The following is a 26,927-nucleotide window of genomic DNA, read 5'->3' on the forward strand; positions in this document are numbered from 1 at the left end:
CAGTAAAACACATGTGAGGTAAGTACAAGCAAGTTACACGATTGCAGAAATGTGTGTTAAAGATATGTGCGCAAGCAATGTAGTTATTCAAGCTTGATATACCTACCTACTACTTACTTGAGTGTGTATCTATCTATGTTGTTTCAATGTTTGCATACGTTAATGTAATACTCTATAAAATGAGAGTTTACCGTTTTTCACACTAATGAATATATCTCGGCTATGTTCCGAATGACGCTCATAGCGCTCACAGCACGCTCACGATCGGACCTATTCACGCTCATAGTGCTTACATGCGATATCGTGACGTCATTGATGACGTCAATGGACGGCGCTCACGGTGCTCACACTCCCAGGCGTAAGCACCTTGAGCGCAAACGTCAAGGTGACGTTTGACAATGACGTAAGCGCTATGAGCGTGAATCGGTCCGATCGTGAGCGTGCTGTGAGCGTAATTCGGAACATAGCCCTACTACGATTAACGAACAAAATTCAAGTTCAGTTGACGTTGACATGAACATGACAATAAACACGTTCACGACGGTCCGAAACGAAACACCACTCACGCGGCCTTGAGCGCGCTAACTGATTCGGACCGGCAGCACTGTAAGCGTTGTGAGCGTGATTCGGAACACAGAGCTCGTTGACAGGTACCATTTATTGAAGCAGCCGGACTTGACGAGCCTCATGACCTTTTGGAATATCCTCTTGGCGGTGGGGTCGCGGCGGGACGGCGGCCGCTTCTGCAGCGCGGACACTGCGGTCGATATCGCCGCTCGGACCTCGTGGAGGAGGAAACGGGCGCGCTCCAGGGGCACAGCGCACACCTGGACAGAGGAAACACGATCGTAATGGACTTATGAGACAAGTTTAAACCTTCTTCTTATATACCATAGTTTGCATTGTAATAGGGGCGTGCCCACCATCGCCGCTGTCTTTTAAATATAGAAGTTTACGTGAGGCCCTCCAACCACCTAATTTAAAACTTAGTTAACATATCTAAAAAATAATAAAACAGTAAATTTTTCCAGGTCCTCAGATATTTCTCTCATTACGGTACCCATAAGAATGTCTACATTTACACGGTGGCTAAAAAATAAGTTGCCAGGGAGGTTTTGAGATACTGAGCAACTTACTATGGAACCAACCCCGAAATCGCGAAAAAAAGTTTGACTGTTTCATACATTTCGGCTGGTCCATTTTCTATGGGAGGTTAATTTTTTCACGTTATTGCCTTACCTCTTTGTACCCACGTGACTGCTGTTGTTTGGTCCTCATGAGCGTCCACTTGCTCTGTTGTACAACCTTTACTATTTCTGACATTGCTGGAGACAGTTTCACTTCACCCTTGTCCATTTCTGTATACAAATAAACACTAAATAAAGGATACATAAATTAGATCAATCTGGAAAAAGAGGAAGTTGTGCTAGAAACTTCGTAAACTAAATTTTTCGACAAACCAACCATCAGATCAGCTCGATGGTACCATAATACCATGTCATCCAACTTAAATATGTATATGAAATGTGAAGTTTCAGCTTAATCGAATAATGGAAAGTGGGTCTCGCACTCTTCGCCTACCAAAGGTGTAAGGACTATCATTTCTCGTATTAACTGACACTCTGTGACAACTGACCGGCGCTAGCGATGGCGAGGGCGTGTTCACTTAGCCCGGCGTGGTACAGCAGCGCGGCGAGCAGCGTTCGCCTGAACTCCTCAAGCGGGTGGTCCGGGGGGAAGTGGGGGGTGGCGCCCTCGCGACGCTCGCACGCCCACCAGAGGTGGAGGGCTAGAGAGTCCTGAAAAATAATACACATATGTTTTATCACTCGAATTTTTTTAGTGATAGTGCTAATGCCAGATCAGATAAGTATATGTATTTAAAATTTTTCCAATAGGTTTGACCAGGATAGCGAGCATCAGAAAACTTACATGTAGTTTAGGCTCTCCAAGAGCAAGTAGTAACGCATCAGCTTTAGTCCCCGCACCAGGCCCGGAGCGCGGCGCGCGCGGGGTGTACGCGGGGGGAGGGGTGTCACCCGCGGGACTGTTGCCACCAGTAGATGAGCCGCTTCGGGCCTCTGCCTTTTCTTCTTCAAACGGGTTTGGCGGGTTGGCATCCTAGAATTATAATGGACCCTTTATTAAAGATGACAGTATGCTAAAGGAATAAGTATCAAAATACCTACATAAACGGTCAACGAACGGTCAATGATTACGGTCATAAACATAAGCCTCCTTTTGGTTAGCTGTAGTCAGGTAAAAAGTGATAAATGTACTCACATACTCTTTTTCCTCGGAGGCTTGTATTCGTTTTGTATCGCTGATGTAATGTAATGGAGTAAAGTAAGATAAGACTAACTTGAAGTCCGCCCCGCAGTATCACTTGCGCGGCGTAGCTCGCCGCCTCGCGCTCGGCGCGCTGCTGCGGTAGAGATCGCGCCAGCTGCACCCCGCACTGCGACACGCTGAGCGCTATGTGGAACGCTGATGACGTCATCAGGTGGTGAATTCGGAGAGATGAGGTGCTTTCCTGGAAGAATGGCAGATTAGTGATGAATAAAATCTATTAATTGAGTTTTAGACCATTGGTTCGTCCCCGTTTGCGACTGAGCAAGATAAAAGGCTTCTAATCGGCCAGATGCAAGAGCAAAAAAGCCGTGGAGTTTGCGCAACCAACTCAGTGATTATCACATTCAGTTTAAGGGCTGATGATGTGATGATAAGATACTCAGCTAACCTCCAACTTGTGCGTGTGTATCTGATCGGCATCCATCCCCACACATTTGTCCGTGATCAGCGACAGGTACAACGCATGCGGCTCGACGCTGAGCGCCGCCGTAGCATCGCGGCCGCGCAGTTTGCGCACCAACTCGTTCGTACTGGGATTGTCACATTCGAAGTTTTCCACGTCATAGACGTGGCCTCGGACTATTATCCAGGAGCCGCCCTCTTTCGTATGGTTTAAAAGATCACATCTGGAAAGATTAAAAAAAAAACATTATTCCAGTATTCTTTTGATAAATGTGGAAAGGTTCGCAACGAGGAACTACAGAACTTTTGGAATCACGGACGTCAAAACTTACTTCCGTATAACATTGTTGTTCTGCTGATTAAGCTTGGTGACGAGCCCAGGCCAGCCGAGCTGATCCATCTCCAAGCTAGCGGCGGAAGGTAGGATCTGTGCCGCGTCGTCACAGGCGCGCGCTATGCGTATGAGCGCGTCGGCGGCATACGCGAGGATGTTCGGCGAGCGACCCACGCACGTTGCTACCCACGTTGATAGCTCGCTTACAACACGCCCTGAAAAATAAAAAGTAGCACATTATACATAGTGCACTTCTGAAATACAGCTAACTAGAATCATTATTCTTCTAAATAACGAGAAAGTCAATTTTTAACTACAAATGGACCGTTATATGAAGTCAATCTAGCCACCTCACATCACTAATTCTCCGTCGCCCTATATCTATGCCTGTATTTGGAAACTTGTTTAACGAGGGAGCGCCACTTGTAAGAAATAACTGAGTATATGTTTAGCTACTTCGTTTGCCTAGATTCGCTGTCGTAATTATCAACATATTATTGTCAAACTTACCAACAATGTCAGAAGCCAGAATCTCCGTGAGCTTCTCCAACTGCGTGCTGTCAGCCTTGTACACGGCTCTAGTAAACTCGCCGAGTGTCACTTGCACCTGGTTAGCGAGCATCTCTATGTATTCGGTGACGATTGCGCGGACGCCGCCGCGGTTGCTCCGCCCGCCTCGAAGCCACATCGCTTCGCAGAAAAGAAGTCTGGAAGGTCAGTAAAAGTCAGTGAAATAATTCGCAAATAGGCCACAAGGACACATACTGTCCGCGCGCGAATTCCGTGCACGGCTGAGGAATGTTAGGAATGTTGGGCGTCATGACAGTGATGGTGACTGGTGTCATTTTGTACGTACGGGCGCGGCGCACATCCCCCCCCCCCCCCCCCACTTCCTCGACCTCCGAATGCATGGAATTGGCGCGCGGACAGTACAAGTGTGACTACTGGCGCGTCGAAAAATAAAACAACAAATCAGACGCTGTAAAAATTCAGCCAAAATGTATTTATGTAACAAAAGGATTCCAGAAAGTAGCCGTTTTGTAAGCCTAAAGGGAGTAGTCCTATAAGGCTCACAAAACGTTGGAGATGTTTTAGAATAGGCCTTCTTGAAACGGACATCGGGTGTATGCATCATTTAAGTTGCTTAATGGTGTACAGATCGATTTACCAAAACTGACGAGAACGGAATAAGCAAATCGAATGACATGTATCATTGTCCGGCTCATAAATTAGTATATGTTTGGTCCGTCTCACGTTTCGTCATATCAACCGTAGCAATTTACTGCACGTACTGGCAGCGTTCATAAAGACTCGAAATCATCAAATTTAGATACATTTAAGTAACACTTACACCCCAGGCCAAAAGTATGGAAACAAGCTCGTATTTCAATAGAAAAGTGTGGTCTTTTAAACGATGGATTTTATACTACTCATTGACAATTTGGTAAAAATTATAATAGAACATTTTAAAAGTAAATTACTCTGGCTGTGATAGTTGCCAATTCAACATTTCGTCATGTAATTAAAGGGTAGGTATAATTATGTAACTTTTTCCTACTTTATTTTTTTAGTTTTTTGACAATATTTTAGGATGTTTTGATATTAAGCGTGTATTTTTAATCTTTTGGGTTTGCCTAATGTAAGTCTTAGTTTACAAATATATACAACAAATATAGAAACATGAGATATTAAAGAAAACAACGTTGTTTCCATATTTTTGGCCTGGGGTGTACGATGTACATTTTTCATTTGTCGAATGGACCTACGTACCTTTGGAACCTAATAAGCAATTCGCAGCTAGGGCTGACTGTATCCTGTCGGTTCGAGTCGACAGGGTCTCCGCTGAGCACGGCTTTGAAATATATCTGCGTCTGAGCGCTCGTATTGTGGACCAGATGTTTTACCTGTAACAGATAATATACATCATTAATAATTTTGTCTACAGACAGATTTATATTTAGAGACCGCTTATTAGCACAATTAAAACATAATGTAGACGTTTCGATACTTACTAAATGCATTAATGGAACTGCTGCAGCTTTTTCTGAAGCTGATTTCTTATTGGGTTGAAACTGCTCGGAAACTGAAATAAAAACTCATCATGATGGTATGGTCGAAGAAATCTTTTTGCACACATAAATGTCGCTAATGGCTATTTTACAATAGGGTAATAAAACAATTAGCAGCCGAAGTATACTTGAGCTAAACAATCTTGATCCCAGTTACTTTTCTAAATTTTAATTTCTAAGTTTTCCTTTCCCGGAAAGGTGGGCCAAAATGGTTACTGAGTGGGACCCACGGAGCACCATAGACGGTGCAGGCCGGGGTTCAGGCAGACCAAAAAGGAGATGGCGGGACGACTTGGACGCATTCTACCCCAAATGGTGGGAAAATGCCGATGACAGGGCCGAGTGGAGAAAACGAGGGGAGGCCTTTGCCCAGCAGTGGGACACCAAAGTAGGCTAATAAAAAAATAAAAATAAAGTTTTCCTAGTATTCCAACTTTTCAATTCGTAGTCTATTATAAAAAAAAAGATTTATGTAAAGAAACATTTAAAAAAAACCTAATAACGTGTCAGTATTAGAGTTGTGCTGTGCGAGAAATTTCCCCATACGAAATGGGGAATGTTACCGGGAACGGCACAACTTTAGTCAGTATTATCCCAGAAACACAAAGTATCACAACTAGTTATTCCCACTATATGGATGGGACGTGCGGCTAAACACTTCACTTTACTTTTAATCTTTTTTAATATATTGTATTCTACATTGTATCGATATAGGTATATCGAAAGTCGATAAATGAGAAGTCACAAATGACAATTCAAACTACCACGAGAATTCCAGCCTCTGATTATAAGGGACAGCACATTGCGTGACGTGCGCCGCACACACGGCACAACATTTTAATGCGCACGTGTTCGTGTACCCACACGCAGCCGGTGTGCTCTGGTATTTAGACCACCTATATACTTTCATAAAAGATATCCTTGGCGATCAATGTATACACAGATGCCAAATCTTTAGTGAGCACAGTTATCAAGTAATATTTTTGTGCATGAATATAAAAATAAACATGTAGGTACATTCTCGTATTTTGCAACTCACCTACGCAACATTCGGTCTCGGTGCAGCAAGGCGAGACTCCGTTTCCACGGTGCCCGGTTGTGATGTCGATTTGATCGTAACCTCTGTAAACGTTAGATAATATTGAACAACCAACCAGCACTTGACATACCTTGTTACCACAGACTTCTTTACTACTACAGTTTTTTGCGGGACTTAAGTCCCGGAAACGTAATAAATAAATAAAATTGTTATAAATAGGGTAAAAAACGCATTCCTATTTTTTGTCCAATACAATGAATAGGCGTAAACAATATTTTTTAACTTTCTATAAATGTATTTCTTAAATCTAAATACAAAATTATTTATTGTCAATATCGACAGAATCAGAATCATATTCGAAACTGTTATTATTTTCTTGTAGTTTTTTTTTTCCATTTTTTCAATCATATGTCGGTTTCTTTTGACGCTTAAAATCCACTTGTAAGTTGAAAACGATCTTTCAACATCACTATCATTTTAAGCCGGAAAGTCCCGGATTTTTTAAATCCGGGAAGTCCCAAAAACATGTTACTGCAAAGAAGTCTCCACTTCATGACTTTGTTCTAATAAGTTTAGGTATTTATACTCTGCCTATTCCGATCACTGCTAATGTGTCAAGGGCAAGGGCCTGACACTCTTTGATAGAGAAAGACAGTCTTATTGCGATTCCTATAAGAGGAAAGAGAAAATAGTGCCATGCTTTGTCCTTATCACCGACCGGGTAGCATCATAGGTAGGAGGCGAAGGCGAAATACCGAAATTTATAAGAGTGAAAGAGAAAAAATCCTATGCTGCCCAAATTATATATGAATATTCTTTCTCTTACCCCCGGCCGCTCGGTGGTGCGTCTATAACTACATGTATATACTATGTCTATGGTCATGGTGGTTCACCAGAGAGCAGCTGTCGTGACAGTAACTGTAATATACAGTAATACGCTTACTCGTATAGTTTAAGATGCGCGTATTCATCAGCAGTGTGCTCTTGAAGCACGCTTTGTAGGGCATCGCTAAGCCCGCCGCCGCCGAGCAGGGACCAGACAAGGAGCTCCGTCATAAAGTGCGCGCCGGCGCTGATCGAGCTTGTACCTGCAAAAATAAGACGAGTTATGTAAAGTAAAAGCGTCGGATTAAAAGGTTATGTTCTAATATTGCGTGAAATAAAATAAAAACTCCTAAAATGAGTCCGGCGAAAGGTTTAAGGCCAGGATTACACTCGTAAGTTTTACTTACGTAAGTAGGGTCAAAGCTATTTGCTAGAATGAGATAACGATATCCATATCTCATTCTGTAATATAGCTGTGTCCCTACTTACGTAAGTAAAACTTACGAGTGTAATCCTGGCCTAATGTAAACCCCTTTACAGCGACTTGTGTGTCAAAGAGAGTGAATGTGTGTATTTTGCATCTTTGTCATAATGTCCTATTCGTGACATAATCTGTGTGAATTACGTTTAAGTAGAATGAGACCTGATTTTGAGGGAAAGAAATGGGGATTTTCTATAGTCTTTCTTTCAGCATGCATAAAGTAAAGCGATATCCAAGATGTCTGTTCACTTTAGATATAAATTATCAGTCACAGTAGCGGTGTATTAGTGTGTGCTACGCCTTACAATCACACGTGTATATCGCTCTACTATATTAAATTGAATAAAATTAAATATTATAGGGACATTCTTACACAAAATGACTAAGTCCCACGGCAAGCTCAAGAAGGCTTGTGTCGTAAGTATACAGACAACGATATATGTATATAATATACAATAGAAAACATCCATGACTCAGGAACACATATCTGTGCTCATCACACAAATTAATGCCCTTACCGGGATTCGAACCCAGGACCATCGGCTTCATAGGCAGGGTCACTACCCACTGGACTAGTAGTAGACCGGCCGTCATATATATAAACAGGCCCTGTGATTGTGCTAGCATAGAGTAACTTATACTAGAGCGGTACTGTCATAGTAAATTTTGTAACCCCAGTAAATTCACTGCCATCTGTCGACACACTTTAAAACTAAAAATAAATATTTATAAAAATACGATAAAATGTATTTAAATATGGATAAATGATTTTTTTATTTGCATTAATTATTTTTATGATTTTGACCCATGTTCTTTCACTGATATGCGTTAAAATTATAAATAACAAACGAAACCGTCAACGCCCTCTATACGAGTGTAGGCCAAAACTATCCATCTATTACGGAGTTATATCTATCTTTGGTGCTAGTGACGCCCTCTAAGCAGAGTTTTGCGTATTATAGTATTAAAGCCATTTGACGCAAATCGTACATAATAACAACCAACCTTGCGGCAGCAACTCTATAAGGTGCTGCGCCCGCACTTGCGGCGTGGCCAGCAGCAGCGGCCACGCGGCGGCCAGCGCGCGGCGAGCGGCCGCCGCGGCCGCGGGGCCCACTCGCCCCTCCACCAGGGCCACTAGTGCGCTGTGCAGCCCGGCGCACCAGGGGCGGACTTCGTTGGCGTCCTCGCAGATGGGGCCGCGGGTACATTGCCAAGCTTGGACCTGAGGGCGTTACATTGTACAAGGCCATGTTCCGAATTACGCTCACAGCACGCTCACGATCGGACCGATTCACGCTCATAGCGCTACATGAGATCGCTACATAAGCGAGGAAAATTCTAACTGAAAATATCAAACAAAATCAAACCAAATCAAGTCCAAATGTACATTATTATACCGGGTGTTTCCTGTAACAGAAGCATTAAATTAAGCTGTAGGCTGTACTCCTCAAACTGACCAACATTTGTTCAGCAACTTAAAAAAAAAACTAGTGTTTTGATTTTCATTACACTTTAAAGTTTATTCTAAGACGCAATGTATTGCAAAATTTGTTATGTTTAAAGGGTGACAAGCAACGTCAAACACACAGATGGCAGCGTACATTGAACATTTTTTTAATTAGTATGAAAAAGATATAATCTAAAAATTTCATAATTTTAAAAAGTTGCTGAACAAATGTTGGTCAGTTTGAGACGTAAAGCCTCCAGTTTAATTTATTGCTCCTATTACAGGAAACACCGTGTATATTTATCATTCTGGTAAGTTGTGATGCCATCCCTATAAAATGGACGTTTTGTACAGTAAGCCAACAATTTCTGCACATGCGTAAAGTACTATAGTCTACATCTTCTCAAATGTTTTTTTCGCCAAAGACCCTAATCTATTAAACAAAAGCCTTTGTTCCTTTTGTGCGTGCGCGTGCCCATTGTTGGTGAGCGCATGCTACTCGCTGATACACAATGGTCACGCGCTCACCAATGGGCACGCGCACGCACAAAAGGAACAAATGCTCTTGTTTAACAGATTAGTGTCTTTGGCGAAAAAAAATCATTTGAGAAGATGCAGACTATACTAAGCTACTATAAGCTGAGTAAATTATTATTTTAAATTATTATATAGTAACCAATGTATTTATATTGGAAAAAAAATGAAATGTAAAAGTTACCTGAAGCCTCAACAGATTGAGACACGAGACGGCGAGACATTCATCTTCGCACATAATCTCTTTGCTCGCTGCGCCATCGCTATGCTCCACTACTAGCCTTAGCAGTTTCTCTAGTAATCTGAAAATATGAATAATTATGAAATATTGTTAAACAAAAATATACAGGCTTCTTTTGTTATCACTGACCAAACTCTTGAGGGGTGAATGTAGGTCATACTGAACAACTTTTACTACATATTAGATTATTTTAAACCGGGTCACTCACGTATTATTAACCGCGCCCTCGACCAGTGAAGACGTGTCGTGTCTCCGTGAAGACGGTCCTCGTAAATTGGACCGAAACATGTCGAGCTATTCGACTTAATAATACGTGAGTGACCCGGTTTAAAATAATCTAATATGTTTGAGTCTCACGGGAGTTTTATAGTTAAAACTTTTACTACATAAATTAAATTAAATATATCTTTATTTCAGAGAGAAGAAGCGCTGGTCGCCTAGCGGTAAGAGCGTGCGACTTTCAATCCGGAGGTCGCGGGTTCAAACCCCGGCTCGTACCAATGAGTTTTTCGGAACTTATGTACGAAATATCATTTGATATTTATACCAGTCGCTTTTCGGTGAAGGAAAACATCGTGACGAAACCGGATTAATCCTAACAAGGCCTAGTCCCCCCACCCCTATGAGTTGGAAAGTCAGATGGCAGTCGCTTTCGTAAAAACTAGTGCCTACGTCAATTCTTAGGATTAGTTGTCAGGCGGACCCCAGACTCCCATGAGCCGTGGCAAAATGCCGGGATAACGCGAGGATATTGATGTCGATGATATATTTATTTCAGACCCATAAGTCCATATAGCACATAAGATAATAAAAAATAAGCTATCCAAATTACTTGAAATTACTAACTCCACGCAGACGAAGTCGCGGGCAAAAGCTAGTGTTATATATTTCACTTACTCGAATGTACTGTCGGAAAGGTCGATGACGAAAGGCAGAGAAGCAGGTAGATCGCGAGCCGTCTCCTCGCTCCACACGAGCATCTTGATGAGTCCCACTGTGACGCCTGAACATAATTTAAAACTGTAGTCTGTAGTTTTACTGATTATATGTGACGTTTTCAACCAAAAGGTACCACATTGTCGCTTGTCGATAAGGTTGATTTCTAATTGAAGCTATATGGAAATAGCGCCTTACTGACAAGCGACCATAAGTACCCTTTTGGTTGAAAATGGCACATATAACGAATCTGAGTAAGGCCTTGGTGTGTCACGTAAAATAAAAAAATTGCTGACTAGAATTCTTTACAATTTGACGCTATACGCAACGTCAACTGGAAACCAAGGCATAAAAGACCGAACACACCACATTTTAACGCAGTGTAAGCGCAGTGACGCGTCTTCTGTATTTTCAACATATGTACGTAAAAACTAAAAATAAACGAAATGAGATTATTTTCAAAATTGCTTTCTTATATGAGGGTATCACGTATCATTTGTGGTATAGTATATTGTACAAAAAAATCAGCCATATCGTATCTGGAGGACCCCAAAACTGGTATGTTTTGAAAATTTGTTTGTTCTAAAAAAAAAAATGGCTGAAATGTAATGATGTGGTATATATTTAGAATCGCCTTAAAAAAGCCCTTTCATATGATACCACACACGATAGGTTTCTGAAAAAAGACCCATACCAAAAAAAAAATATGACAGCACTCCCTTCCTAAGGGAATTTTTATTAGGAACTGCGAGTCAAACATTTTGTTTTGACCTCTAGTATGCGTGTGCCAAACGGCTAAGCGATTTCCCTGATTTACCATTAGGTCTAAAAGACGACTTCAAAACGTTAACGTGTCCACGAGTATAGCTTGGCCGTTGACGAGCAACGCAACAACGCCGCATTAGATATCACCATACCCATTTTTGGGTGCGGGAATGTTTTACACTAGCCAAAAAATAGGTTTAAACTGTAAAAACAGAAACTATTTTAACATTTCTAAGTACATTTGGATCTAACTACCTATTTTTAATTCATAGTTAGGTAACTATTTTACAATAAACAAAGTTATACATAAATACACAAAATCATTTCCGCACCCAAAATTCTGGGGTATGAACATCACTCATCTTTTTACATTATCTCAGACTTACCGTTCGCTCTAAAAGTGATTTTAACTGGTATCGACGAGAACGCATGACACACCTAGTCACGTCAACATCCATCACATTACATTCCCCGATTTACCGTTCGCTCTAAAAGTGATTTTGACTGGTATCGACGAGAACGCATGACACACCTAGTCACGTCAACATCCATCACATTATATTCCCCGATTTACCGTTCGCTCTAAAAGTGATTTTGACTGGTATCGACGAGAACGCATGACACACCTAGTCACGTCAATATCCATCACTGTAATGCTGTATAAAATATATTGTTATAATAAATCACATTATATTCCCAGATTTACCGTTCGCTCTAAAAGTGATTTTGACTGGTAGAACGCACGACACACCTAGTCACGTCAACATCCATTACATTATATTCCCTGACTTACCGTTCGCTCTAAAAGTGATTTTGACTGGTAGAACGCACGACACACCTAGTCACGTCAACATCCGTTACATTATATTCCCCGACTTACCGTTCGCTCTAAAAGTGATTTTGACTGGTAGAACGCACGACACACCTAGTCACGTCAACATCCATTACATTATATTCCCAGACTTACCGTTCGCTCTAAAAGTGATTTTGACTGGTAGAACGCACGACACACCTAGTCACGTCAACATCCATCACATTATATTCCCCGATTTACCGTTCGCTCTAAAAGTGATTTTGACTGGTAGAACGCACGACACACCTAGTCACGTCAACATCCATTACATTATATTCCCCGACTTACCGTTCGCTCTAAAAGGCGACGTCAAAACGTTAACTTTGACTGGTGCCGAAGAGAACAGATGAGCTCTCTCGTGTGTGCCCCACGAGTATAGCTGGCCGTCGGCGAGTAACGCGACGGCACAGGATGCGCCTAGCGACACGTCTATCACCCGTTTGCCTGGAATAAACACATTATGTTGTTTATAAAATGTTTAATTTCCAACAAAATGTGCGTATTTTTAACCCTTAAATGCATAGTGATGTACAGTCAGCAGCAGAAGTTGCTAAGCGGGCGAGGTGTTCAAAACTACCTTGACGCGCTCTTATTCTCTTAATAATAAAGTCGCGTCAAGATCATTTTGAACACCTCGCCCGCTTAGCAACTTCTGCTTCTGACTGTATGTATGCAAACAATAAAAAACATATAATTTTATGCATAATTAGATAAAATCTATTTGGTCCTGAATAATTATTTTGATCGTAAATTAATAAATACACTTTTTGTTTTATTCAGCGCGGTATTTAAGTAAAAAAAAATTACATTTCTTTAAAGACAAAATGACGGAACTTTGGAAAAAAATTTGAAAAGTTAATGATTTTTAGTATGCATTTTAGGCGGTTTTTTCGAGGTTTGCAATTATTTATATTTAAAATCTTTATTATAAGTATATTACAAATAATAAAAATTTCTAATGGTAGTAAGACTTTTTATATCTTTTACCAATAATTGTATAAATTCACATACATTATGATTTACCCTATGTAACTTCTAACACTGGTTTAGCAGTGAAAATTGATGTTCAAATTTTTTTTTCCCCAGAATCAGTAAACAATTATGTATTTACGACATATGGGGCATTTTCTATGAAAAGGGTCCTTATTGTCGATGGCGCTTACGTCGAACAGCATCGCGCGGAATTAATTGTATTTATATCGGAGCATCGTTAATAATGGCGTAAGCTCCATCGACAATAAGGTCCCTTTTTATAGAAAATAGCACATATATTAATTTCAAACAAAAAGAAAAAATAGTATGAATTTATTTAATTAGTTGAATAGTAAACTGGGATGAATGGTCATTTGCTTGAGAAAGCATTAAAACAAAATAATAAATAAATAATAATAAATAAATAAATATTATAGGACATTCTTACACAGATTGACTAAGTCCCACGGTAAGCTCAAGGAGGCTTGTGTTATGGGCACTCAGACAACGATATATATAATATATAAATACTTAAATACATAGAAAACACCCATGACTCAGGAGCAAATATCTGTGCTCATCACACAAATAAATGCCCTTACCGGGATTCGAACCCAGGACCATCGGCTTCACAGGCAGGGTCACTACCCACTAGGCCAGGCCGGTCGTCATCTTACTACAAAAGAAATGCAACTTTATTTGGTTCATGAAACGGAGTTGTACATTAGGCCTTAGGAGATTAACCATTGCCGTGCGGGGCTTCTCTAGGTATTGAGATAATCTGATAATAGGGGGTATTACTGCAATGTTCTGCCACCAGAGTGCAGCACTACCCCTTTTAGTAAACCATAGAGTAACTTATACATACTGTACCTTTAACAGGTTTTTAACAAGTTTTCAGAGATAAAAAATATGACATTGATGCATCAAGGCAGTTTGTTTACAGAGGACCTACCGGGAAACGCGAATCCGAAATCCGCTATCTGTCTCTCTATCGCTCGAATATGCAAGGTCCGAGATATTAGATAACGAAATTTCGATTTATTTGTTTCGCGATAGACCCTCAGATTGTGGTAGTGGCACCCCCTACGCAGAGTTTCGCGTTATATTCCCCATTGTAAAGACACACTAGTTAACTAAGAATAGGCAATCGGGCTGAGTCACATCACAGCGGGGTCAAGAAAATGACGCACAGAGTTCTTCTTGCCAGGCGGAGTAACTGTCGTGGAATTGTATAAAACAAAAGATATAATTTCGTTCGAAAATTACCTTTGAGAGCTTCGATCGGTTTCGGGAAGTTGACATTCTCGGCGTTGCCGTGGCCGAGACGGTAGCCTTCTCCTTTGCCCCAGGTGTACAGAGCACCTCTGAAACGTGATAACATGTGCTAAAATAATCTGAAATTACAAATATATAACTCTTGGAAGACATAAGTTTTTGTCGTGTCCGCCTAAGCTAACTTTGAATTAATTTCCATGGAAATTTGTCATTAACGATGACATTGCTACCTTTTATCATTGCCCAGTTATCTTGGTCTGACTCCAGCGTTCAATGCCGGTTGATTTAAAATACGCTGTTTACACTTTGCTTATGCTTCTGTCGCTGCGGGTATGTTGACAGAAATGTTGCAATATACATGCCGCTAATGGCAAACATTTGCTGACTGCACAGGAAATCGCCTTTGACGGCAACCTCGGGCAGCTGCACCAGCATAAGCTGGGAGGCGATTACATTGAGCGTCGGTTGCACCAAACTGTTTGTCATCGTTAAAGAGTTCGCAAAATTTTATTGTATGGAAAGTTTCATAGTAAACCGCCGCGGCGTGCCGGGTGACGTTGATCACTCTGTCAAGTGCGGATTGTGCAACTGGCACTAAGTATGTCTGTGCCACCGGGGAAAGGTATAGACTAGATTATTAGTGTTGCTATGGTAACTTATACGATTTGACAGTTCGTAGACAAATAATATTAGCTGACATAGAATTTTATAAAGTGATTGACGATTATCGACGTTACCTTAGCCAAAGATAGATATAACTCCGTAATAGATGGATACAGTCTAAGGAAAAAACGTGCCTCGAAAATCACGAAAATTTGATTCTCGATCAGATGGCGCCACTAGTTTTGGCCTACACTCGTATAGAGGGCGTTGACTGTTGAGTTTGTTATTTATAATTTTAACGCATACCAGTGAAAGAACATGGGTCAAAATCATATAAAAATAATTAATGCATATAAAAAAATCGTTTATCCATATTTAAATACATTTTATCGTATTTTTATGAATATTTATTTTTAGTTTTAAAGTGTGTCGACAGATGGCAGTGAATTTACTGGGGTTACAAAATTTACTATGACAGTACCGCTCTAGTATAAGTTACTCTATGCCTTAGCGTTACAGATATTGTTAACATTGTATAAGAAGATAGCTACCGCGAAATACAATACACGTTCGATATCTTCTTTGACATACCCATTGGTAGTTTTCTATTTTTTGACACTGTATACCACAGTTTACGTTTCTATTTTAAGTACAAATAATAAATAAAGAAATTATGGTCCGATTTGCAATTTATTTCCATTCTTAAAAAATCTCGATAATTTACAGTAGGTAGAAGTTACCGCTTTTAATTATTAATCTATGACTGACTAGATTACATATTTGTCAATGTTTCATTTTCATAAAAACACTCGTTTCTGCCACAAAATCTTCTACGTTTGAATATTATTCTAATACCGTTTGAGAAATGGGCTCCTGTAGGGCTAGCACATGATTGGCGCGACATTATCTCGCCGCGAGATAGACTACCAGTTTTTGACTAGAAAGAAGAAAGAAGAAAGAAAATACATTTATTTGACGCCACAACATAGTACATAAAAAAAAGAAAAGCATGCAGACAAAAAAACATTTGGACGCCAAAAAGGATCCCCACTCAGCATAGTGCCGCGGCAAACCGTGGCGCTGGTTTTCTGTGGGGACCTGGCTTAATCTAAAAAATAATAATGGCGACACGTACGCCAACGACACACAAATAAAATTTACATTGACATAAAAATACAAACATTATTAAACAGAAAATTAAGACAAACAAAATATTAATAACCGCCTTTTTTAAATATATTTATAACGAAAGTTACAGAAAAACCCAACACCAGAACGAACTAAACTTAAGACTAAAACTAAAACAAATCATCAAATTGCCGCGGAAATGTAAAAGTGTGTGTGATAAGTGTGCGAGTGAGTGACTGATATGTTACTGTGATGTCTGTAATTGAATTTGTAACAAGTGTGCACGACATTTCGATTTGAAGCCACTTAACGACTTCAGCGAACGGATTGGTGGAGGCAGGTCATTCCAGATCTTCGCAGCGGCGTGCCGGAAACAGCCACGAAAGGCCGCTGAGTGGTGACGAGGGCAGACAAGTTGCAGGTACCTAGATGACCTGACCTCCGAGGATCTGTAGTTATGAGCCCAGGTTAGCTTATCGTAAAGGTACGAGGGTATCTGGTGGTACACAATGCCAAACATAAGCGACGCTAAATGGACCTTTTGACGCGTGGACATCTTCAGAATGCAGTTCTTATTTATATATGGCGTTACGTGCGAGCGTGGAGGGATATCAAAACAATACCGTGCACAGGCATTTTGCACTCTTTGTATTAATCTCTGAGTACGCGATAGGAGGCGCGGCCCGTAAACTGTATCACAATAATCAAATCGTGAGAGAACAAGTGCATCGCATAACCTCACCCTAAGCTGAACACTAAGGAAGGATCTTATTTTATATAGAAGTTTCAGTCTATAAAAGCAATTTCGAACCACATTAAGCACATGTTTTTCAAACCTTAATTCTCCGTCCATAAGAAGCCCCAGGTTCTTACTCTCTTCAACACGTTCAAGAACATTACCGCCTATGTGCACTTCGAAATGACTTTCAGAAAGCTTTGCTATTTGTTGTTTTGTACCCAGTAACATGACTTTAGACTTTGTAGGGTTTAGTGCAAGTGCGTTTGCTTGTGACCATCCAGCAATGTGCTCGAGATCACCGTTTAACTTGCTAATTCCTGAGTCTATATTACTCAAACTACACGGAACGTACAGCTGTAAGTCGTCAGCGTAAATATGGTAGTTACAGTGTTTGATTGTATTTGTTATGTCACGGCTATATAATATAAATAATATTGGGCCTAAAATAGAGCCTTGCGGCACACCTCTAGATACCGGAAGTATTTCAGACACAACTGCTTTACCATTAGGGGCTTGAAGTTCAACTAGCTGGCTCCGATTGCTTAGGTAACTTGCAAACCATTTCAAGGTGTCCGTTTCGAAACCGTAATATGACAGCTTTGACAACAAGAGTGAAATATCGATGGTATCAAAAGCTCTGGAGAAGTCCAATAATGTAAGTATGGTACCTTGTCCCCGGTCCTGAGCTGCCAAAATATTATCAGTAACGTCGAGCAGAGCTGTTGCCGTCCCTCTGTTCTTACGAAAACCCGACTGATACACTGGTAATATATTATTTTTCTCTAAATAATCAGTTAATTGCTGACAAACAATTTTTTCCAGGACTTTAGAGAGACAAGGTAATATACTTATGGGTCTGAGATCTTTAATTTGAGTAGGGACAGAGATTTTCGGAATAGGACGCACCACGGCAACCTTCCAGGCATCGGGAAACTCATGAGCAGAAATAGATGTATTTATTATTAATGTAATAGCTGCCAAGGTACGAGGCAAAGTAAGAGTTAGCATGTCCAATGTGATCCCGTCGATTCCCTGAGCGTTAGACTTGAGGCTTCTAATTATCTTTAAGACTTGGCTTTCAGTAACTGGTTTTAAAGTAAACTGTGAAGAACTAAACCTATTGTACTCAAAATAAGTGAGGTGACTAATTTCAACTGGGTTATTATTTGGTAAATTAAGAAAATGTCGATTAATCATGTTTGGGTCATTGAAATGGTTTGGTAGTTGTTTCTCGTGTTCATTAAATATGTCATTTTTTAGGTTTTCCCACAATTTTTTAGAATTTTTAGCATAACAGTTCACTTTTTGAGAAAAATACGCACGCTTCTCATTACATAAGGCAGTTGCAACTAGAAGTTTGAGGTCCTTATAATACCGCCCATGCACCTCCGATCCTGTACGCTACGTATGTACGACTAACTGTATGAATTAAAGGGGACGGGTACGGGTAGTCTATCTCGCGGCGACATACTGTCGCGCCAATCATGTGCTAGCCCAGCTGCGACAAATATGTGTAGATGTAGGTAAATAAAAGAGTTTGAATTTTTTGGATAACTAACTGTTCAGTGAGCACGGCGTAGTAGTTCTCGCCGGTGTACACGCGCACAATCTTGATGGTGGCGAGCGCGACGACGGCGCGCGGCTGCCCGCCGTCATTCTCGCCGAACGTGTACACGGTGCCCTCCACGGTGCAGCATAGCGTGTAGCTCTCTCCCCAACCTGCGAACAACCCACAAACGTGTCAATTTTATGAATAGCTTTCGGGATGAAATTCTGTTTTTAAATGATATAATTTGTGTACGCTTGTGCTCATGATACCGCTTCAGAAGTATCATACTCACCGAAGGCGATGTCGACGATGCGCTCCATGCTGTGCACGTGAAAGGTGACGGCCATCGGCGTGAGGTAGGCCTCGAGCGTGCCGTGGCAAAGGCGCCCGTGGTTTGCACGACCCCACGTGTAGAGGGCACCACGGGACGTTATCACAGCACTATGAACAATTGAGCATACAACAAAGTTAATTCTTGTAACATATTTTTTTTACAAATATTCGTGTTGCGTATGCCCTATACGCAAATAGAAACTTCAGTAATTTATCTGCGCCTCAACCTACAGTACTTTAAATGACCGTCTAAACGAATGTTAACAATTTTTTTGACAACAACTCATTAGTAAAAGCGACAATAGGTATACAAAATTGACCGTAGTATAAACAGTGACCTGCTAGTAGGCCCCGCAACAGCCCGCACGACCTCGTGATGCGAGAGGTGGTTGATCTGCGCGGGCACCTCCCGCGGCGCGGTGTCGCCGTGCCCGAGCCGGCCGTCTTCACCAGAGCCCCACGACCAGACGCCGCCGTCGGCTGACACGCAGAGGTAGTGCCGGCCGGCCGGATGGCACGACACTTGGACGATTATTTTGTTTTCGAATCCTGAAAAAGGATAACATTAAAATGTTTAAAATAATTATGTATGTATGTATGTATAAACTCTTTATTGTACAAAGACATAGAACACAAATATGGCACAGAAATAGGCAGTACAAAGGCGAACTTATCCCTTTAAGGGATTTCTTCCAGTTAACCTTTGAGTAGATGAGAATTGATGAAGAACTGCAGACAAATATAGCACTGCGTACAATAGACTAGAGGAAAGTCAATAAATTTATAAAAGAGGGCGAAAATAAATAAAATAAGTTAAAAATTTGAAGTAACAGTATAACAAATATATATAATACCTACGTTTTATATAATAAATATACATCCATAGTCACAAACAGTTAATTCTGGTCCGATAGCCACAGTTTCCTTAACTGCCCCTTAAGCGATGCAACGGACCGCGATTTCCTTAAGGAGGGAGACAACTCATTCCAAAGCTGAACCGCTCGTACCGCAAAAGATTTACCATACGCACTAGATTTGTGATGAGGTGTTGCCAGTGCAATTATGTTTTAACTTTTATTACATCCAGCAGAGCTGACGACGTACGAACGTAAATGCATTTAAATTGAATTACCATCTATTTTGTATGTGACAACAGATATTAACGTCGCAAGTCAGCAGTATATCACGATACGACCACAAAAAAAACTCTCCGAGCGATCCGCTCGTCCGAAGCCGACTGTGATACATTTGTTCTCAGAGATGCATGGCTACAATGCTAGCGTCTTGCATCGAGCAATATCGCTCGGTGCGTTTTTTCGTGGCCGTCATGTTAGAGCTTGCTCCTCGGCAGCGAAGGTAAGTAGAAGTCACCTTGTACTAAATGAGGCGCCATGGTATCGTAGTACATAGTGTACACATCGCCGTCGCACGTCAGCATTAGTGCTAGCTTCTCCGCACACGCAATCTGTCTGAATCGTAGACCGCTGAAGCATAGCGGGCCGTAGCCGACGGAGTATAGCTCTTGAGCTGACTCTGTGCACTGTAATAATTAAAAAAGATTATAGTCAAAACAATTATGAAGTAATCAATGTATCTCCTAGTGGAAAAAATGGTTGCAGTAGGAGTCACACAGGATAACTTTTAACAGTGATGCTTGTTCGTGTTTATAGCGACTTAACTGATCAATCTGAAACTTTATTTCTTCCTCATAAAGTTTGTTGGGTGGATGTATCCTTGCGTGTTTTTGTGTGTGCATTTTCGTGTACGAAACTTCAATTCTCTTTGCAGCTATATTATGGTAACAAATGAGTTTTTTTTATTCGATCAGTAATAACTTACAGTAACGAATCCTTTTATTGGTGGTAGTAGCGGTTCACCGAGCCTATTTAAGTGGCACATCAGAGCTATACCAGCCTTCCGGACCCCCATCAGACCATCTCCGTTGGGTATATTGAGGTCCCTGTAATACAAGCAAATGTCAAATAAAAAATCGTGATTGTGACATTTCGCCTCAACACGTCAAGTCATTAGTGCACAACAAAAACTTATAAATTCAATAATAGTTATTTTGTACTGTAAGGCTTTCTTTTGTGCAATAAAGGTTAAATAAATAAACAATAATAAATCACTGACCACTAAATCAAATTGTGGCCAATAAGCCTGAGGTAGTGGTGATATATCTATCGCAGCGCCAGGCCGTGCTCGTCGACGTCAGGTTGTAAGCTATAACTTACCTCAGATACGTTACAGTAGGGTTGGCTTCGGTGTTTGGCTCGGTTATAACCATAGGGTTCGGCGCAGCAACTTTCGCCATGCGTCTTAGGAAGGGCCCGAGAGGAGCCGTACATTCTTCTGGTGCGGTGCTGAAATTATAGTGTTTAATTTCAAGTAATTTTTGCATCTACACAATTTTCAAATTAAGTTCAGTTGAATTCTGAACGAGAGTACATACTTTCAAAGAGGATGTTATATCTATCTTAGATACTTTCAAAAGGAACTATGATGAAGAAAAATAAACTGTTGTACGCTCCACGCGCCGCGCGCACAGCTCCACTCACACGCAGAGACGTACGCCGGTCACACACCTCTACACTGACGTACCTGTTGTCCGCATGACGCTTATGCTGCGGCGGCAGTGTGACCAGCACGTCGGCGGCCTTCAGCAGCGCCGAAAGCTCGGCGCGCCGCGCGCACAGCTCCACCCACACGCAGAGAGACGTGCGCCAGTCGCCGAGCGGCGCGTTGCAGCCCACCTCGCTATAATAACACATACAAATTATTAGGTGTAAGCAAAGGGTTCTCGATGTCTTTAAACGTAAAACACTGTGTTGACGCTCAGCTAACTTAGCCCTTACTAGACATCCGAGAGGTGTGCTATCAACAGTGTTTGGGATAGTAGCATAAACACTCACTTGGTAACCACCTGGTGTAGAAACTCGGCGGCGCTGCCAACAACCTCGGCCCATATTTTCTGCGAGCGCGGCACTTGCTGCGCGGAGTCCGCGCCCGCTCCCGCGAATAGGGCTGCATCAGGCAGCGCCCGAACAGCTTCGAGCGCGTCACGCAACAGCGCTGAACACACATCGGCGTCCTCGCCGCAACGCCACGCGCGACGCACTAAGGAGAGAGCGAGACGGAGCGCGGCGCGCGCGCCGACTCGGGCAAGCCCTAGCGCGCTGTGAGTTGATAAAAGTGTCAAATAAATAGTTTCTTGGTAGTACATAAAGTACAATTCGCATCGCATCGCATCTCGAAGATAGGGGGCCAGTCGCATAACTATTCACAAACAATTTCTAATGACAGGAATGGAAAGGGAATATCTTACCTACCTACCGATCGTAATATAAGTTTTAAATATGGAAAGCCGGTAAAAGCTTATCGTCGGTGGTACTCTTGACGAAGGTTATTTTATTTTATTTCGACAGCCGGACGAACTGTAGAGCTTTCGACGGTAATATATTTAGTGAGGAATTAGACAATCAATTCGACATGAATGCCCGCTCCATTGTTATGCAAGAGGCCCCAGGTCGAGTATGATAGGTTCTACACGTCGTTTGCGATGATAGAATTGATGATGACAGCTCCAATGGCGGCCAGTTTTTTCCTGTTCGATGAGTGGCAGAAATTTTAGAAGGATTTTGGTCGAGAGAAATCTCACGACATCTCACCGGTGAGGAAGGAAGGAAGGGGGGGGGGGTCAAAAATCCTCAAGAAACCCTCACGCAATTAATGGCCCCCTAAGACCCGACGGATCTGGATTACAAATCTCATGATTTCTAGCACAAAAATACCGACTTCACAATACCATTTGAAAATCATTTATGGCCATAGATCATCTACGGCTTCTCAATTGTCCTTACAGAGTTCCGTTGATAGAGTTAGACCAAGATAAGTAAGCAACGATTTTGATAGCGTACGCAGCGTAAGTGTTATTTTAAACGTCAAACCTCTTATGAAATTATGACGTATTGGTCTAACTCTAATTAATTACGGTCTTCATAATCGTTAACACTGATGAACATTATATTCAGCACAAATAACAGCCGACATCCTTCTTCGTCGGTTAAAACTTGGTGCTTGCATGAGGACCGCATGGATATGCCAGGACATAGCTTACTGAAGAATTCCGCAGACGATACGTAGGCACCGTCTTAATATTTTAATACTTACTTGCGTTTGTTTTTTCATACACCTAGTACAAATATGTGCATTACTTAGTCCACCCTGCCTCCTTAATTAAGACGCTTCCTGATTCGGTATCAAGGAAATACGACAACAGTATAAATAGTTGGCGGTTACGACAAAACTTACTTCGCATCGAACAGTCAGAAAAAGGGCCTATATGATCTGAGCTGTTGGTGTATTTTCGAAGTTATCTTAGTTAATAAACTAACAAACCCCTTGCTTTTTTCTTAGTTGCTTTTATGAATTCACCACTCTACATACTTATTCCTTTTGACGCCAAATAAAATTTGTGCAAATATCCTATTATTTGACATCAAATAATAGGAAATTTGGACAAATTTTATTTATTATTTTTAACAATACCATCGATGTGGTAAAATACCTTCCATTGGAATGTCAACCTTACTCACGTGCATTTAAGATTGAAATTCGCATAGCAGCTGAACTAGCTACTTCAAAAAGAAATACCTCTCAGAATCGGCGTCTTGCTCTTCGCGATCGTCATGGGTATCAAGGTCATACGCTTTATTCACCAGGCCAACTGCCCTGTCGTCGGCAGCTGCCGTCTTTTTGTCTAACTTGATACCGTTCGTTCTTCCACTGAAATAGTACTCTCTGAAAACATGGAACTTTTAATGATACAGTGTTTGTGGCCTCTGTACGGCCTAAGTGGCGAGCGTCCAGCGGCGCGTTTGGCAGGGCGTAAAACGTAGCGTCGAGATTCTAAGAGATTTGAGCAGCTGTGCTGAGGCCCCTCGTTTGAATTGGTATGGACGCCGCGCCGCACGCCCCGCTGGTCGCCCCGCTCAAGCATCCACTCATGTTACACACTTAAAGGCCAATACACATTAGTCACGTCACCGGCTTACACTAGTAAACACGAGCTTAAGCCTGTTTCAATGTATGAGACGATATGCCCGATGTCATATACCGTTGTGTGCGTTTAACTTATGTGACAGCTGACAAAAATTTCATACATTACTACTGGCGAGTGCACGCGCGTATTTACGCAGGGAGCCGGCACCTACGCAGCACGTTTAGTTAGTATTGGTCTTGACAATACACAGCAAAAGCCAATTCTTGTCAACCACCCGTCAAACACACAGTGGTCTTTACCAAGTGAAAACAGATAGACACACAAAACTTTATACAACAGTGTCTTTAGCTAAAGCAGCGCTAGGAGCAGAAACGTATGTCGTTGTGTTCGCAGTCGTATTTTGAATTTCTTCCAAATGAACCGATACAAATTTAGTTTAGCACATGAAAACCTCAATTCATTGCAGTTATTTTTGATTTACACGTAATTCTTACTTATTTTCCTCGCGATATTAAGGTATTTAATACACCTGTTATCATAACATGCCAAAGTAATGATACCGAATAAATCGGGAATCGAACCCAATATCGCTTGCTAAAGCAACCAAAAATGTACCCGATAGTACTTGTCAAGTAAATTGGGAAAACCGCTTTTACTTACCTTATAACCCGGGAATTAAACGTAATCTTACATGGTAATCATTCGGAAATCAAATTTCCATATACTCTTTAAACAAGCTGGGAATCGAACCCATAGCTTGCTAACAAGGCCAGAAATTGAACCCGATGTCGCAGAAAATATGCCAGGATTCGAACCTGACAAATCGTATTAGGCAAACAAGGGATTGAGCTTAATATATTTTTTCTAATAAATCGAAATTGAAATCCCAAATGCTTAATAAGACAGGTATAGAACTAGTCGGGAATCGAACCCGACAAATCGATAAAACTTGTCAAACAAGTTAGGAATTAATACCAATCTAGCTTTCCAAATAAGTTAGGAATCGAATACGATATAACTTGTATCACTAGCCAGGATTCGAACCCGACAAATCCATATTGCTTGCCAAACAACCGATCTTCGATACTAAACTAAAGTAGCTTGCCCAATAATCCGGGAACCAAACACGATATAACTGAGAAGATTAGCCAGGATTCGAACCGGACAAATAGATAGTACTTGCTAAATAAACTAGGAATAGGTACTAATCTAGCTTGCCAAGTTAGCCAGTAAGCAATCACGATATAATTTAACAAACTAGACGGGATTCGAACCCGACAAATCGATAGCACTTGCCAAACAAGCTAGCAATCGATACCAATCTAGCTAGTAAAGTAGGCCCGGAAGCAGTAACAATATAACTTAGAGAACTAGTCGGGATTTGAACCCGACAAAACGATAGTACTTGACATATAAACTAGGAATCGATACCATTCTAGCTAGCCCGGTTAGCCAGGTAGCAATCACGATATAATTGATAAAACTAGGCGGGATTCGAACCCGACAAATCGATATCACTTGCCGAATAAACTAGGAGCCGATACCAATAGCTTGCCAAGTTAGCCAGGGAGCAAACACGATATGACTTAGAAAAATAGCCGGGATTCGAACCCGATAGTACTTGCCAAATAAATTAGGAGCCGATACCAATAGCTTGCCAAGTTAGCCAGGAAGCAAACACGATATAACTAAGAAAACTAGCCGGGATTTGAACCCGACAAAACGATAGTGCTTGCCAAATAAACTAGGAATCTATACCAATCTAGCTAGCCAAGTGAGGCAGGAAGCAATCATGATATTACTTAGGAAACTCGGCGGGATTCGAACCCGACAAATCGATAGTACTTGCCAAATAAACTAAGAAACTACACCAATCTAGCTAGGCAAGTGAGCCAGGAACCAATCATGATATTACTTAGAAAACTAGCCGGGACTCGAACCCGACAAATCGATAGTACGTACCAAATAAACTAGGAGCCGATACAAATAGTTTGCCAAGTTAGCTAGGAAGCAAACACGATATTACTAAGAAAACTAGCCGGGATTCGAACCCGACAAATCGATAGTACGTACCAAATAAACTAGGAACCGATACAAATGGTTTGCCAAGTTAGCCAGGAATCGAACACGATATAACTTATAAACTGAAATAGATATCATACACTAAAGAAAATGTGACCAAGTCCACCGGTGGCCGAAGCGGGAATCGAACCCGCCGCCGCTTCGCCACGTAAGCTGAAGATGCGGGTTAGATTCCCGCCTCGGCCACCGGTGGACTAGGTTACATTTTCTTTAGTGTATGATATCTATTTCAGTTTATAATTTAAATATAGTAGTGTGACTACTTAAAAAACAAATTAAAAATATTTTCGTAAAATAATAGTAGTACGATATAACTTGTAAAACTATTCAGGATTCGAACCCGACAAATATACGAGTAGTACTTGCCTAACAAGCCGGTCTTTGATACCAATCTAGCTTGCCCAACAAGCCGGGAATAAAACACAATAATTAGATAGTTCTTGCCAAATAAACTAGGAATAAAATTAAATCGAGTCATCTTTTTTTTCCATTAATGGCTTTTACTCCTCGCTAAGTTTGAGTCCAATCTTGCTGGCCAAGTAAACCACCAACCTGGAAAACTTGACAGGAATCGAACCCGAAAAATCGATAGCACTTGCCAAATAAGCAACTAATCAATACCAATCTAGTTAGCAATTTTCGTACATAGACACCGTTTTCCTATCTCCATTGCACGTACTTATATATATATTGCTGTCTCGCTCGCACAGTTCACCGCCAGTATCATCAGCGGGACACCAATATAATTAACCAACCCTTTTGTCACTTATAAAATAAATGCCACTTGCCAAATTAGCTGGGATTCGAACCCAAACTTACTTGCCAGAGCTGGTCATATGATCTTTCAAATGATACCTAAATAATCCTACAATAGAACCCGAGATAGAACCATTAAACAGTACAGTACATACAGCTTTGTAGTAGTTTGTAGATCTGACCTAAAATATCTAAGTCATTGGA

The 26,927-nt window shown here is 41.2% G+C and overlaps 1 protein-coding gene across 1 annotated transcript in view; it reads right to left on the reverse strand.

The window, feature by feature from the left end:
- The window catches only part of LOC134753893 (probable E3 ubiquitin-protein ligase HERC2), a 94,959-nt gene that overhangs the window by 53,998 nt on the left and 14,034 nt on the right, over nucleotides 1-26,927 (reverse strand). The window contains exons 4-29 of the mRNA XM_063689855.1: nucleotides 23,537-23,683; nucleotides 21,796-22,059; nucleotides 21,485-21,640; nucleotides 21,118-21,246; nucleotides 20,723-20,843; nucleotides 20,255-20,423; nucleotides 19,222-19,432; nucleotides 18,843-18,991; nucleotides 18,561-18,720; nucleotides 14,523-14,620; nucleotides 12,570-12,725; nucleotides 10,625-10,730; nucleotides 9,671-9,788; nucleotides 8,508-8,727; nucleotides 7,140-7,284; nucleotides 6,197-6,279; nucleotides 5,101-5,171; nucleotides 4,859-4,992; nucleotides 3,599-3,795; nucleotides 3,087-3,303; nucleotides 2,741-2,978; nucleotides 2,363-2,533; nucleotides 1,933-2,121; nucleotides 1,637-1,799; nucleotides 1,240-1,358; nucleotides 655-827 (exon numbers count right to left, since the gene is read on the reverse strand). Of these exons, the coding sequence (XP_063545925.1) occupies nucleotides 655-827; nucleotides 1,240-1,358; nucleotides 1,637-1,799; nucleotides 1,933-2,121; nucleotides 2,363-2,533; nucleotides 2,741-2,978; nucleotides 3,087-3,303; nucleotides 3,599-3,795; nucleotides 4,859-4,992; nucleotides 5,101-5,171; nucleotides 6,197-6,279; nucleotides 7,140-7,284; nucleotides 8,508-8,727; nucleotides 9,671-9,788; nucleotides 10,625-10,730; nucleotides 12,570-12,725; nucleotides 14,523-14,620; nucleotides 18,561-18,720; nucleotides 18,843-18,991; nucleotides 19,222-19,432; nucleotides 20,255-20,423; nucleotides 20,723-20,843; nucleotides 21,118-21,246; nucleotides 21,485-21,640; nucleotides 21,796-22,059; nucleotides 23,537-23,683 (4,104 nt within the window). The remainder of the gene's footprint in view (nucleotides 1-654; nucleotides 828-1,239; nucleotides 1,359-1,636; nucleotides 1,800-1,932; nucleotides 2,122-2,362; nucleotides 2,534-2,740; nucleotides 2,979-3,086; nucleotides 3,304-3,598; nucleotides 3,796-4,858; nucleotides 4,993-5,100; nucleotides 5,172-6,196; nucleotides 6,280-7,139; nucleotides 7,285-8,507; nucleotides 8,728-9,670; nucleotides 9,789-10,624; nucleotides 10,731-12,569; nucleotides 12,726-14,522; nucleotides 14,621-18,560; nucleotides 18,721-18,842; nucleotides 18,992-19,221; nucleotides 19,433-20,254; nucleotides 20,424-20,722; nucleotides 20,844-21,117; nucleotides 21,247-21,484; nucleotides 21,641-21,795; nucleotides 22,060-23,536; nucleotides 23,684-26,927) is intronic.

The sequence above is a fragment of the Cydia strobilella genome, chromosome Z, assembly GCF_947568885.1.
Source record: "Cydia strobilella chromosome Z, ilCydStro3.1, whole genome shotgun sequence".
NCBI classification, from domain to species: domain Eukaryota; kingdom Metazoa; phylum Arthropoda; class Insecta; order Lepidoptera; family Tortricidae; genus Cydia; species Cydia strobilella.